Genomic DNA, 15,313 nt, shown 5'->3' with positions numbered 1-15,313 from the left:
TGCCCTGGAGTTTACAGGAAGCCCCGCTAAGTAAAGGGCACTTTAGCACGCAATCTCTCTCGCCCCCATAGCGCCCCCATGATCTCTCTTGGAATAAGGAAGAAAGGGGAGGGAATTCCAAGAACTGAGTGACTGAAGCAGTCTCTTATCCGAACTCACTGGGAGAACACAGTTGTGAGTAAATCATTTTACCCTGTGCTGCCTGGACCAGTGTTAGACGACACCGACACACTGCCTGGACTTCAGGAAGAAATTCAGCTCCAAGAGACTGCTACACAGAGCGTCATAAAAAATAATTGTGGTGCAGACCAAATCTACTTTATTACTCTTCTTCAATCTGGAATTTGGATCAATCTGGCAAACACTCAACATTTCACGCTTACTCTTCAGCCTCCTGTTGTTAACAGATGGGGCAGGAAAAAAAGGATTCTTCAACAAAAGACTTAGATTTAAGACCTTTATTTCCTCCACTTTTAACTAGGATTTTAAGGTATTTTGCTGAACATAAAAACAAAAATAGATGCGCTGGCAAGTTCAAGAATGATGTGTTTACATAGCAGGGCAGGGCTTTGCCAGTGGCGCTGAACTGATGATGGCTGTGGGCTCTGGGCAATCACAGAGGATTAAGGACCTACTAGTACTTGTCCACAAGCCTTGTTTTTAGTTCATATTGCTAAATTTGATTTTGTTTTGTTTTTTGTTTTTGTTTTTTAAATATATTTTATTGATTTTTTACAGAGAGGAAGGGAGAGGGATAGAGAGTTAGAAACATCAATGAGAGAGAAACATCCATCAGCTGCCTCCTGCACATCCCCTACTGGGGATATGCCCGCAACTAAGGTACATGCCCTTGACCGGAATCGAACCCGGACCCTTGAGTCCGCAGGCCGACGCTCTACCCACTGAGCCAAACCAGTTAGGGCTTGATTTTGTTTTTATGTTTAGTTATGTGTGGGGTTAACATTTACGTTTGGCAGATATTGAAAAATAAACTCTGGCTTCCATAAACAGGAAAGGTGGCACCTCGAGAGTTTTGACTCAGATGTCAGACAACCTTGTTCAAATCTCAGCTTCACCATCCTCTCTGTGCGCCTTTCGCCAAACATTTAATATCTCTACAGCCTCAGTTTCCTTTTCTGCAAAGTAAGCCTCCACCTCCCCGGGTTGCTCTGAGGGTTAAGCAAGAGAACGAGTGTGAAGCACTCTGCATGGGGCTAAGGAAAGGCTGATAAATGTCCGTGGCCCAAAGCAGCCTGGCTCTCAGAGCACTTGGGTCTGCGGCTGCCGCACCAGTCTGACGGCACCAGACACATTAGACGCCCTTCCTTTCCTTTGCGATTCAGAGCATCTTAGCAGCTCAAGGAAAGAACAGCTGAGCTCGACAGGTGAGATCACTCACTTCCTCCAGAACCTGCTGGGCCCAAGCAGCACACCCAAACCAGCCCCAGAGAGGATCCCCGAGCTGTCACCATGGAAGACTGCACTCTCTCCAAAGACCAGGGGGATCTGGGTAAACTTACTTTTACCCAAAGTCCCTTGGACTATTTTCTGAACAATTAAGCCCACAGTTGCCACCCAACTGAACACAATGATACTGTAATAGATGTTTTTCCATCCCCAAAACCATGGGCCAGGATTCTGCAGTAGAAGGCAAGGCAAACCCAATGTTCTTAACATCACACTGACCTTCTGCCTTTGAGACCTGGAAGCCACAGCACTGGTGGACATAAATTCTACTGCCTGCTGCTCCAGATCCAAGGGGAGAGGGTAGCCCTCTGGTAGAAATCTGTCTGTTGCCTCCTGGAAGAGAGGAAACCTGGATTCCTACAGAGCTTGAAATGGCCGTTTTAGGCTGAAGAAGGGGTTGATGAAATCAACAGCTATGTCAACACATCTGCTTAACTGGCCCTGCTGAGGTGACTAGTGCTTGAGGACACCTCTGGTGTCAAGGATTTTGCATGTCTCAGAGCAAGGACGTTCTGGACATCACAAACGTTCCCGAGTGTGTGCCCACGCCCGGGCAGTGTGGGTCTCTCTAGGGCAGGGAGGCAGCACCTTGAATGTGAACATGATGCATTGAGCTGTGTTAAGTGCCCAGAGATGGCACATCTGGAAAAGGAGAACTGTTCTAGCCACTGAGCTCGACCCTGATTAACATGAGAAACACTCACACCCTACAGGCTCCCACGTCACAAGAGCGCGGGAGGCCCCCCTGCAACGTGGAATCCTGGGGAGCAGGTGTCTGTGCTAGAGCTCAGTCCCCAGGGAACGGTGTGCAGCAAGCACACACTCACTGCCGAAGCAGAGCGGTGCCAGAGGCAGCTTACTTTGCTCACAGGCTTCTCCAGAGTCTTCACAGACACGTCGGCCGGTTTTCCCTTCTTGGATGGCGTTCTCTTGATTTTGGGCGAGTGGAATTTGTCCATCAGCTTCATGGTGAAGGAGGAGAGATGAGAACGCTGGGAGTCTGGAAACAAAGAGGGTGCCGACTGTTAGAGGCAGGGGGGAACTTCACGCACTTTCGTGGACATGAGCATGGTCTCAACGCGAATCTTTCCCCGAGCTGTTCAGAGCTACAACGGAGAGGAATAGGGACTCCTTAAAACAATTCTGATAACACGTTTCAATATTTGCATTTTCCGTCTCTAGGGTAGGTTGTTTAGATTTGTGGAAGTCAAAGTCAGTCGAAATAAGTAGGGGAAAGAATTGGCAAATATTCCCAACTGTCCTTATGGAGTCTGTATGATGATCTAACCAAAGTTCGAGCAAGCTGGCCAAGGAGAATGAACACCAAAGCAGACTCACAAAAGTATAGGGTGCGTGACCTAGAGAGAAAGGCTCTTTTGAATCAACCTCTCCCCTCATCTTTTGGTTCAGGGGCTGCAACAAGTGATAGGGGCAAGGCCTCTGAGTTGGCAGTGAGGCTGAAATAGAAGAAAGGTGTTCAAAACCCTCTGGGACATAGTGAAAGCCTGGGTGGTTTCTCCTGAGATCAGGAACAAGACTGGGGTGTCCGTCCCTCTCACTCCTATTGGATGTTGTACTCCAGTATTCCAGTAAAAGCCATCCAGATTGGGAAGGAAGATATAAGACTATCTCTATTTGTAGATGATGTGATCTTGTATGTGGAAGATGCCAAGCAAGCCACTAAAAAATTATTAGTACTAAGACATAAATTCAGTAAGGTCACGGGACATAAGATTAATATACAAAAATCAAATTCATTTTTATACAGTAGCAATGAATATTCCAAAATGAAATTTTAAAAAGCTCCCATTTACAATATCATCAAAAAGAATAAAATACTTAGGCATAAATTTAACGTAAGAAATACAAGACTTATACACTGAAAACTACTAAACATTGTTGAAAGGCATTAGAGACAATCTAAATAAAAGGAAAGACAGCCCATGTTCATAAACCAAAAGACTTAATATTGTTAAAATGCCAAACACCGCAAGTTGATCTACAGATTCAATGTCATCCTTATTAGAAACCCAGCTGGGTATTTGGGGGTGGGTGGGTAGGTGGGGGGCAGAAATTAACAATCTAATCCTAATATTAATATGGAAATACAAGGGTCTCAGAATAGCCAAAACAATCTGGAAAAAGAAGAATAAAGTTAGAGGATTCACACTTCCTGATTTCAAGACTTACTACTACAAAGTTAGAGAAATCAAGACAGCATGGTACTGGCATAAGCAGAGGCATGTAGAACAACAGAAAGAATTGAGAATCCAGAAATAATCCCATGTGTCTATGGCCAATTGATTTTTGATAAGGATGTGAACACCATACAATGAGGGAATTAGTATTCTTTCAACAAATGGTGCTAGGTCAACTGGATATTCACATACAAAAGAATGAGTTTGGGCCCTTACCTCACACCATACACAAAAGTGAACTCAAAATGGATTAAAGACCTAATTTAAGAGTTAAAACTATAAACTCTTAGAAGAAAACATAGGGATTCAAAGTAGATAAACTGAGGTGGTGTGATTTCTCCAGCTCCCCTCTGCCCTGTTCTTCTTCCCCACCCAAGCTGGGTGGGGCCCCTATACAGTTTATACTTCCTTCTTTACACTTTAAAATGAGGTGACTGATCTAATCATTCATGTGCTAGTTAAAAGAGTGAGCTTTGTAGGCACACTGTTTGGGTTAAAATAGTTCAAAGTCACTTCTCTAAGTCTGAAGTTTCCTTGTCTGGAAAATGGCACTGATAACACTGTTCTTGAGATGGCTAATGTGATGCAGATTAAATGAGAGGCTGCCAGTAGACACGGCCAGGCACCTGCTCAGTGCAGGGAGCTAACCTAACCACATGGTTTGGGTGAGCAGCAAGGCTGATGGAGCTCTGAGCCCTGATTTTACCAACTGCCTGCAGAAGTTGCATCAGGCTACACTACTGCCCTGCACACTTAACGCACGGCCCGAGGAATGGAGGGCCTTACAAATGCCGTCCTCTTCCTCCAGCACTGACCAGAGGTCTCATCGGCCCTCACCTGTTCATCTGTTTCCCACCCTGTGCCTCCTCCTGTGCTGCGCCCGTTGCACTCCCCCTGATGCTGGTCTCAGCAGCCTAAAGTCACAGCACATCTCCAGGTAGGTTCCAAGTCAGATGGGAGGTTAGAGCAATGTACTAACCTGTGACTTCCTCCCTGGCAAGTAAGACTGAAAGCAGGGCAAAAAACAACACACACAAATGGGGAAGTCTAGGCAGGATGCATGATTTCTTCGGTTTGCTTTGGTGGTCAAAGGTCTTCAGAGACATGGGCTGGGTGAGCCAACTCCCAACTCCTCCAGCCTGCTACCCCGAGTTGCTATATGGGCAGGCATGGGGCTGAGGTGCTGGCCAGATTTACATCTGTGCCATCACAACCACGAGCAAACCAGAATAGGCAAGCAAGGTGTGGAGGCCCCCAAATACCTCTCAGGTTCCTCCTGCACCTGCAGGGCTGGTCCTGATCACCACCGAGGACCAACTAAGGGCATCTCCCCCCGAGAGCAAACTGAAGCCAGGCACAGCACTCCCTCTGCCCTGCCAGCTACAGCCCCAAGTTCTGTCTTGGGCACAGCTGGGACTCAACATCAGCATTTAAATAAAGTGCTGGATCTACCAATAAATCTCTCCTCCGAGTACGTGACAGCCTCCCAACAGCCAGCTGTCGCACATGACATGACACCGCAAGTGGAGAAAGCAGGTTCTCTGTAATGACACCAACCTCCTCAGCTCTGGAATCAAGGACAGCACAAACCAGGGCAGATTCTAACTTGGAGGTTGCTTGTCACCTTTTCCTTGGAATAATGGGTTAGCAACACAGGTTACAGGTGACCTTGCAAGGTCATCCAAGCTGTGCCTCTGAGAGATGATAAAGCACAGTGACCAGTGACAGCAGGTGGAAGAAAGCAACAGGGGGCAGCTCTCTCAGGGTTATCTTGCACACACAGCAACACACACACACACACACACACACACACACACACACACTGACCGCCCCTCTTCTCACGTCCCTCACGCACATCAGTCATCAGTCATCTGGGGCAGATGCTGACACTACGGCAGTGTGCCAGGTAAGCCTCCCCAACCACTCTCATATTATCCTCTGACTATTCCCTTAGGAAGTTACACTGCAGATTCTGTGTATGTGTCTTTGGAGATTTTTTAGCACTGAAATCAAAACAAAATTTTGGAAGATTTCATACTAAATATGCAGATGCTCCTTGACTTAGGATTGGGTTGCATCCCAATAAACCCAACAACAGGTCCCCAGGACTCTGACTTTTGTGCTTATCCCTTCCTTTTTGTGACAGTTTATCTCTAAGTACAGCTTAGTGTGTAAGCCTGTGAGCTTCGCATACATGGTAGCAGACAGTAAATATTCTTATGCTCCCGTGTTTCACTCTCCAGTAGGCCTGACAATTGCCCTGCGGAAGCAGAGGTATGCTTTCATTCTTGGTGCTGTGGTGCCCTGTGTCCCATAAGACCAGCTTTACTTATCCGCTCTCCTGCAGCGGGCAATTGTCTCCAACTTTCTAAACAGCGCTACCCTGAACATCCTCACATGCCTCTCGGAACATGTGTAAGTTTTCTCTGACCAGAATTGCTGGATGATAGAGCACATGCTGCATTTAACTTTATGGATTCTCCACTTGGGTGTCCACTCTGTGGTCCCACTAGCAAGGTTCCAGTGGCTCCACACCCACCAACACGCACACTTCCATACGGCCGTGCTAACCAAAGGAAACGGAAGCCCCTTCACAGGGAAATGCCACCAGCCGGTGTCTCATTGTGACCTATCAGATCTGTGAGCGCGACTTCAAAGGTCACTGACAGAACTTAAGAAAACGAAGCCAGACTCGCGCAGTGGCATTTACACCGCCGAAGGTCGTGAGCTCCCAATGACTAACCCATCTGCTGCTCATTTCTTCCAGAGAGTGTGGCTTCACAATTTGTGTAGAAATGGCCGTGAGAACAGGCATTTCCTGGGGCAACCACCCCAGGCCTTCAGATGCATGTCCTCTACCAGAGAGAAGGAGAATGGCTGGAGGGGAGGCATTAGCTCACAGAATCGGGTCTCACCAAAACCACACCAAAGCCAAACAAGTCCGCCCCAAGTAGCCTGCCAGGTGTCAGCGTTTCGTGCGCACATTTTCAGCTTGCCCCTGGGCCAGGTTTAACAACCATCCCTGCCCTCGGCTGACAAATGTGCAATCAACTGGCCTTTCAAATGTCACTTGTGGCAGCAGCTGGGATCCCAACTTAGCAGTGGTTTCTGTCGGGGCTCAATTTCACCCTGGATGGGGGTCAGGGTCACGGTGGACAACACTCTGTGGCAGTGCCCATCTTGATAAATGCCACACTGTCAGTTCCTTGTCTCCTACAGCATCCCGGGCACAGAGCTGGCAAAGCTGGCAAGGACTCCATCTCTCCAACCCCACTCACCTAACCCATACCCGCTCTCTCAAATGCATAAAAGGACAACCGGAGAGCAGAAGTGAGGACATTAGGAAGAACCTTTTTAAACACAAGGATTTCAGATTTTCACTTATCTAGAATTTGCTGACTAACGTAAAGATAAAAACTCGAGGAGAGCTGAGTGGGTCAGGGGCATGGCAGGCGCACGCAGGCTTTGGGGTAGGGCAGTCTGTGTTTTAACCTGAGCTCAGCCACGTACTTGGACACACTTTTTGCCTTTCTGAGCCGAAGGTTCCTCATCTACAGAACAAGCGTAACCTCGGGACCTAAGGTGGTCCTGCATATAAAGCACTTAGCCAAGGACCTGATAGAGCAAATGCTCAATAAGTAACAGCCACTATTGGTATTTGATGACATTGCCAGGCTTCTGCCAACACTTAATAAGGCAAAAGCTAAAAATACTCCCAGCCTAGCAGAAGGAAAGCAACCTGATGTTTCATTTCCCCCCAACAGCTTCCATATTAAAAGGCCCGTCTTACTCAACACAGAGCTACTCATGTTAACACAGAAGGAAAATAATAGCTGGAGTTTTGCAACACCAAAGGCTCTTCCTCCTGACCTGAAAATCTGTCCTATTATCCATTTGCTCAGGAAGGCTCCTGAGAACTATGGCTCCGCTGTGGGTGCTGATGGAAATACTACGTGTATTTTTCTTTTCTTTTTCAGCAACAAATGTAAAACAACCTCATTATAAAAATTCAAGCCCTACAAAAATACGTAACATAGAAAGTGAAAATCCTCTTAACTCCACATATGGCAAAGCTGAAGTATTTTTTCCCCTTACCAACACGCTGCAGGCATGCCTCCATGGGAGCACAGCGAGGGCTGAATGAGCCGGCTGAAAGGCAGACCACACACATCACACCAGGCCCCCATGGACGGTTTCTCGCCTGCTCTTCAAACAAGGCTGCACTGACCCACGCCTCATGCTGACCGCCCTGGGCACCCATACAGTGAGACAGTCTCCTAGAAATGGAATTGTTAGGTCAAAGGTTCGAGCATTAAAACCTGATAAGATCTCACCCAGCTGCAGTGAGCTGGATGCAGGCCAGCGGGACTGTGCCCAAGAGTGAGGCTCGGGTGGAGGCCAAGGAGGTGGCGAGCTGGGAGGAGGCCAGTCCCTGGGCCCTGCCACCCACAGAAGACACCAGGCTTCACCTTGGATTTGAGCTCACTCTGAAAGAGCCATCATCTATGTTCTACTTGCTTAATTGGTAAGAATTTAAAAGATTCAGAATTGAATAGACATTTCAGAAAAGATGATATCCAAGTGGCTAATAAACAGATGACAAGGTACTTAATTCCATCTGTCATCAGGAAATAATAAATTAAAAGCATAAAGTGATACCACTACAGGAACACTGGGACGGAGTTTTAAAAAAAGGAAGCACTAAGTGTGGGCGAGGGTGAAGAGCAAGGGGCACTCTCCACCCTCCGAGGTGGGGAGGATGTCCCGACTACAGTGAACATACGCTCCCCAGGCTGGCGATGCCACTGCTGGGTACACAGCCGGAGAAGGGCCCCTGCGAGCTCATCCTACGACACATGCCAGAATAGTGGAAGCAGCACCACCCAGGCGCCTGTGGCCAGGAGAGGGGAAAGGTGGCAGCTTCACACATCGTGGAATACCGTGTAGCGGGACAATGAATAATCTAAGAGGAATGACTCTCACAAATGCAGAAAGAAGCCAGACACAGAAAATATATTTTGTATGATTCCAATTATACAGGTACAACAACAGGCAAAATTCACCTCTGATTTTAGGAGTCAAGGTAGTGGTGTGCCCTAGCCAGTTTGGCTCAGTGGATAGAGCGTCAGCCTGCAGACAAAGGGTCCCGGGCACATACCTCGGTTACAGGCTCCTCCCCAGCCCGGGCCCTGGTCGGGGCACGTGCAGGAGGCAACCAATCGATGTGTTTCTCTCACATCAATATTTCTCTCTGTCTTTCCTTCTCTCTTCTACCCTCTCTAGAAACCAATGGAAAAATATTCTCGGGTGATAATTAAAAAAAAAAAAAAAGGTAGTGGTTATGCTTGAGGGTGGATGGTAACTGGCAGGGGACATAGGGAGTGAGCTATGGTCCGTTTCTTGATCGGACTGTGTTACACTGGTGGTTCCATCTGTGAAAATTCTGCAGGCTGCACACTTATGAGAGATGTGATAAGGACTTTTCTGATACATGACATATCCAACAATAAAAGTTGAAATAAGCTAGACACAAAGGTAAAAAATTCTTCTAAAAAAGAGCCCACATTATTTTCACGAGTCAGATGAAGAAAATCCTACCCCCTGAAATGAACAATGCATTGCACCTGCTCCTTGCTTTCCTACAGTCTTCTCAACCCAGCTCCCAGAGTGACCTTATAAAATGCCAGTCCTGTTCTGTTGCCCTGCTGCTCGAAGCCTCCTGTGGCACCCATCCTCACTGAGAAAAAGTGGCACTTTCAACCCCACCCACAGCCCCACCCACCTTTGAGAGTAAGCCCGTCCACAAGAAACCTGCACTCGGATGGCCCCTCAGGGGGAGGCCTGACAGTGCAGAATGGCTATGACTGGATGGGCAATGTAGTCTAATCCTGGGACTCGGGAATTAGGAAGCTAATCCGGCTCTTAGAGCAAATTTCATCCTTTAAGCAGGCCTTTAGCAGCTACCAAGGTAATATTTTGGTTCTCATCTTTCGTCTTTTTTCCCAACTTTCAGAATTCAGAGCAGAAAAGGGGTTCTATTCATGGGTCCCTTGAGATCCTGATGACAATCAACTCTTACTCATTTTGGAAGCTGGCACTTAGCCCAATAACTGGCATGGTGAAAATAAACACGTGCTTGTTAGTGAACACAGAGAATTAACGAAGAGATTCTGTAATGACTGACAACGGCTACATTCAACCACTCCACAGAGTGCTGAGAGCGACGGAGACGGATGCTTTATGGTTTATTATGACTCTCCAAGCAGTGCTAACACAGGAGTCACAGACAACTCAATCAAGAAGTTTCTCTGGTGGGGTGCTCCGGTTTGGGTTACCTGGGGTCACAGAACGCTTGTTGTCTAAGCTACTTCCAAGGAACAGACAAGAGAAAACCCTATCTTTCCCCTCCCCCGCTAAGTCTCTAGAGGACAGTGGACTCGCTGGGCCAGTAACATCCAACAGAAACACAACGTGAGCCAAATGTAAGTTTAAAATATTTTTTAATTAACCCAATTTATCCACAATATTATCATTTCAACATGTAACTGAAGAAAAACTGACAATGAGAAATTGTACTTGTTTTTTTCATACCGAGTCTTCAAATTCTGGCCCTATCTTTCCCGTCAGCACACCTCCCTGGGACTGCCATTTCCCACGCTCTGCAGCTCCAGGCCTGGCCCTCAGGTCCCAGCTGGGGAGGCTGGGACTTCAGACCCCGCCTTGGGCTGGGCTGATCTTACTGCTTCAGGGTGTGCTGCTGAGGTCTTGGAAATGCTCAGCCTCTTCTCAAAAGGGCAGACAGCACGGCTGTGACAGAAGAGGGCGCCTGCTCACCCTCAGGCTGGGCTTGAGGCCCAGGACCAGGTCCCACATGCAGGTGCTGCAGGCGCTCACTCTAACCAATACCTGGTACAGGGACATGCTGGGCGATGGACCGAGGGGACAACACTGGGCATGCGCTGGAGGTGGGGTGCAGAGTAGAGCAGTGTTCCAGCAGAAAAACTTTGACAAGCACCGCTTCCCAACAAGCGAAGGGATCTTTTTTTTTTTTTTTAAATATATTTTATTGATTTTTTACAGAGAGGAAGGGAGAGAGATAGAGAGTTAGAAACATCGATGAGAGAGAAACATCGATCAGCTGCCTCCTGCACATCTCCCACTGGGGACGTGCCCGCAACCCAGGTACATGCCCTTGACTGGAATCGAACCTGGGACCCCTCAGTCTGCAGGCCGACGCTCTATCCACTGAGCCAAACCGGTCTCGGCCAAAGGGATCTTTTTTGGTGGCAGGGACCATGGACACACATGGTGGCACTGACGTCCTATCCTCCTGTGGTGAAATGTAGCAAGGAGCAATGCTGACCTCCACACATGGCCCAGGACAGCCCGTGAATGCTCACTGCACCCCCAGTTCTGGTGGAAGTGAAACCTCAATGGTGTGACTCGAACAAGTGTGCTTCCTGGGGCCTTACCTTTCTCACCTGTACAATGGGGAGAACTAGCCTCACCTCGCTGGGCTGTTGGGAGAATGTAATCAAGGACTCCACAGTCACTCAGCGCAGTGCCTCACATCCCACAAATACCCTCTGCGGCTACACAAGTGTTTCTGAGATAACTGCTGTCACTTTGGGTGGACAATTTTTATTTAACACACTAATTTAAAAATAGAGATGGTTCCTTGATTTGAGCACTTTTTTACATGTTATACTTTAGTAAAAAAAAAGTATAGCCGAAACCGGTTTGGCTCGGTGGATAGAGCGTTGGCCTGCGGACTGAAGGGTCCCGGGTTCGATTCCGGTCAGGGGCATGTACCTGGGTTGCGGGCATATCCCCAGTAGGAGATGTGCGGGAGGCAGCTGGTCGATGTTTCTCTCTCGTCGATGTTTCTGACTCTCTATCTCTCTCCCTTCCTCTCTGTAAAGAATCAATAAAATATATTTAAAAAAAAAAAAAGTATAACCCAATTCTACAAACAGTAGAACAGAGATGAGAAGTTAAATTCTTGGTGACATTGTCTGGGCTGTTAGATCCAACTGAACCTGATGGGCAACTGCCTCTCAACTTTCAGCAACATAAGAAAGAAAAGAGAAGTCACTACCTGAAGTATCTCATAGGGTTTCAACAGAAGCCTCAGCCTCCAGCAAACAAATGTGAAGAAAGCATGCGGGTGGTCTCCTGGGAAGCACCCCACTTTCAGAGAGGGCTCTGAATAAACCCACACAGAGTTTTCCCAAGACTTCCTCCTATTGTAAAATAACACACAGCTCTGGCCCGTGTGGCTCAGTTGGTTGAGCCTCCTCCCGTGCACCTAAGTATCTTGGGTTCGATTCCTAGTCAGGGCACTTGTCCAGGTTGCGGTTTCAATCCCCCAGTTGGGGTGCATGTGGGAGGCCACCGATCAATATTTCTCTCTCACATTGATGTTTGTCTCTCCCCCCTCTCCTTTCCCCTCTCTCCAGAATCAATGAAAAACATCTCCTGGGCTGAGGATTAAAAGATAATCACACACGGATACCCCAGGAGGAGAGGGAAGGCCTCCTCTGGATGGAGAGCTGCGTTCCCTGTGGAGCCCAGCTCAATGGCTAGATCAGTAGCTCCTGTTTTTAAATATCCCACTAGAAGCCAGGCCCTCAGCGGGAAGTCCACATATTGTCCCTGACCCTTACACTAACACTGCAGGGAAGTTTCTTATTAACAGGTGACAGATGAGAAAACCAAGTCACAGGGCCCTAACACCACACCACACCCCACGTACGTGATGTCACACACACATCACAACAAGACAGCAGTGGCCCCACCACGGCCGTGAGCCACTCCAGGTCAGCCAGCCTGTCCCCAGGGAGGCCTTCTGCCCAGGAAGCCGTTCTTTCCATTACTGTTTGGAACTGACCTAGAGATTCTTAAAGCCAGAGATGTCTGCAGAGTTTTACTTCTGGAGACCAGAAGGGCGGGGGAGGGATAGAAAAGTTTATTCTGGGCCAACGCACATCACATCTCAGGATCCTGGCCGCAGCAGGAAACGAGTCCGCCCTAACCTTTGTCCTTTAGGTGGAGTTGTTTGGAGCAGCCTCCTTCCCTCAGGAACTTGTATGTTAGGACTGGTGCCAGTTTAGAATTCCAATGCTCCTCAAGGGCCACAACCATATTCTTTAGCATCACGTCACCAGCAGAGTGGTCCGCGCTGGGGGCAGGCAGCGGTTTACTTGGGGCCAGGCTGCAGTGATGGGCGTACCTGCACTGGTGGCGTGGACGCTGCTGCAGAGAGACTCCGTGGCCTCAGCTGCACTCAGCCCCGCTCAGGGACTCTGGGAACTCATTATTCGTCAGGCCACCCTCTGGGCTTCCAGAGGAAAAACAACATTTTCATTTGTCAGTGAGCACATACCCATTTATTTATGTCCCAAGCACCAGGGAGAGGAGCTGGGAGCCACAATCCCAGCGGCGTGGGACGCTGCCAAGTGAAGAAAGTGGAGGGACAGGGGCCACCTGCAGTCCCTTCCCCTCCCTAGCACCTCAGGGAAACGGTGCAGAGAGGAACTATATGGTGTCTGCTGTCTCTCATTCATTCATTCCACAAATATTTCCATGCCAAGCATTTGAAAGGGCTGGGCTCAGAAAGAGGAGACACAGCTCCTCCCTCCAAGGAGCCCCCAGGTTTGTAGGGAGACCGAGTGAGGAGTGCTGGGGTGCAAACAGGCCCCGAGAGATCTCACAGCCCCGCTCAGGAGGACGGCTACGGGTGCCAGGGTCCTTGAATGGAAACCCAGGTTGCCCCCCAGGGTGAAGGGAGAGCTGAGCTTACAGGAACAGCTCCAGGCTTTGGGTGTTTCACATGGGGCCAGAGAGGCAGCAGAGGCAGCAAATGGCTGGTTGGGAAATTTCTAAAGACACAGAGGGCTCTGAATTGACCACTTTTCCAAAGGCACCGTTCTGGCTCCCAGGCTTGGGGCAGGGTGGAGGAGAGGCAGCCGTATTCTCACTGTTTTCTCTGGAACAGAAGAGAAGGGCTGTGTCCCCACCCCTGGCTTCCGACTCAGATGGCACATCTTCCGTAGCGTAGGCTACTCTCCCCCTTCTTGAAGCTGAAGCCTAGCACATATGCCGTTTATTAGATGTGTTCACAACTTTGATCACCAGGGGAGCAAGTCATCACAAGAGCAGAAGAAAAGACTTCCAGGCCAGGACTGCTTGTAAAAGTGAATCACCCCCTTCTGGAAACGTCCAAGCAGGGGCTCACTCACAGCACAGTACATCAAAGCCCTCCTGGCTGCGCTAGCGCCTGGGCTAAAAATACTGTCAGTGGTGAAATCTCAGCAGTCTCCTTCGAGGGGCGAGGCCAAGTTTATACACTGGCGCTCTCAGCTTGAGAGGTGGGATTATGAATGAACCGAGCCCGCAACTTGGGCATGTGCCCTTGACTGGAATCGAACCTGGGATCCTTCAGTCCACAGGCTGACGCTCTATCCACTGAGCCAAACCAGCTAGGGCTGATTTCACTTTTTAAACAGCCTCCAAATCCACAAGCTGCAGAAGAATATATATTCCAGTGATGGCTGAAGTTGCCAAGGTTCGGCTAACAGCATTGGGAGGAGGAGGTTTTCTGAAGTCAGAGGATTTATACCTTTAACAGCCTGTGATTTGTAACAAAAAGACCTATATGTTTTTAACATCCAGTTCTCAGTGGCCAGGGCTCGAGATTCCCTCTCCTGGACCTTGGACTCAGTCAAATAACATTCCTCTAACTCCAAATTCTCTTTCTTGTTCAAAACTAGGTAACCCACCCCGCACCAGGGAGTGCCTTTAGAGGCAACCCCGTTGCTTTACTCTAGAATCCTCAGAGCAGAAAACATGTGCAATTTTCGAGAAGGAATCTCATTTCCCCTTACTCTCCCTCAGCAGTGGTATTCTTTAAGTCTAGAATCGAAGTTCTTTTGAAAGGACCAAACAACCCCGGCCAGTTTGGCTCAGTGGACAGAACATCGGCCTGCGGACTGAAGGGTCCCGGTTTGATTCCCGGTCAGGGAACTTGCCTGGGTTGCAGGTTCGATCCCCAGTAGGGGGTCTGCAGGAGGCAGCCGATCAATGATTCTCTCTCTTCGTTGATGTTTCTATCTCTCCCTTCCTCCCTGAAATCAATTAAAATAAATAAATAAAAATAAAGGACCATCAGCCCCGAGGAGGCAGCCTCCTTCCTGCCGTCTGTGTGAAGCCTCCACCTCAGCATGTCAGGGAGGAAGGCCTGGCACAGGCCACACGGGAGAGAAAGAAGCGGAGGCCTGTCCTTTCAGCCAGCCTCTGGCATCAGAAGGCACTTTCCTATTGAAACAATGTTAAACACTGAACGCAGGCCCCGGGCCGCCCACACATTGAGCGCAATTTGGCTGAGCTTTTCCACTAGCCTGACGCTGGGCATCTGGATCCGCAGAAGGTCCATGGCTGAACAGGACTGCAGGCTCTGCCCTCAAGTGGTTTATAAGCTACCAAGGAAGGAAAGCCATACACCCAGGGCTCCAACACACCACAGAGCGAGTCAAATGCGGAGAAATAAAGGGTTTACTTCCTGAGAGGTCCAGGAAAAGCTCATGAAGGAAGTCCTGGAGCTGTGAGCTGAGCCAACCTTGCAGGATCCTCTGTGGACAATGCAGAGG

General features: G+C 48.7%; 1 protein-coding gene across 3 annotated transcripts in view; it reads right to left on the bottom strand.

The window, feature by feature from the left end:
- RAPGEF1 (Rap guanine nucleotide exchange factor 1) overlaps positions 1 to 15,313 on the bottom strand; it is an 87,965-nt gene that overhangs the window by 58,115 nt on the left and 14,537 nt on the right. For 2 of the 3 annotated variants that reach the window (XM_070430403.1, XM_070430404.1), the window contains exons 2-3: positions 2,328 to 2,467; positions 1,687 to 1,800 (exon numbers count right to left, since the gene is read on the bottom strand). In XM_070430403.1, coding sequence (XP_070286504.1) covers positions 1,687 to 1,800; positions 2,328 to 2,467 — 254 coding nt within the window. The remainder of the gene's footprint in view (positions 1 to 1,686; positions 1,801 to 2,327; positions 2,468 to 15,313) is intronic. The other variant, XM_070430405.1, reaches the window with a different exon arrangement.

Source organism: Myotis yumanensis, unplaced genomic scaffold (assembly GCF_028538775.1).
Source record: "Myotis yumanensis isolate MYYU_CA2020_CCGP unplaced genomic scaffold, mMyoYum1.0.hap1 SCAF_12, whole genome shotgun sequence".
Taxonomy (NCBI): domain Eukaryota; kingdom Metazoa; phylum Chordata; class Mammalia; order Chiroptera; family Vespertilionidae; genus Myotis; species Myotis yumanensis.
This window is presented reverse-complemented; position numbering and strand designations above follow the sequence as displayed.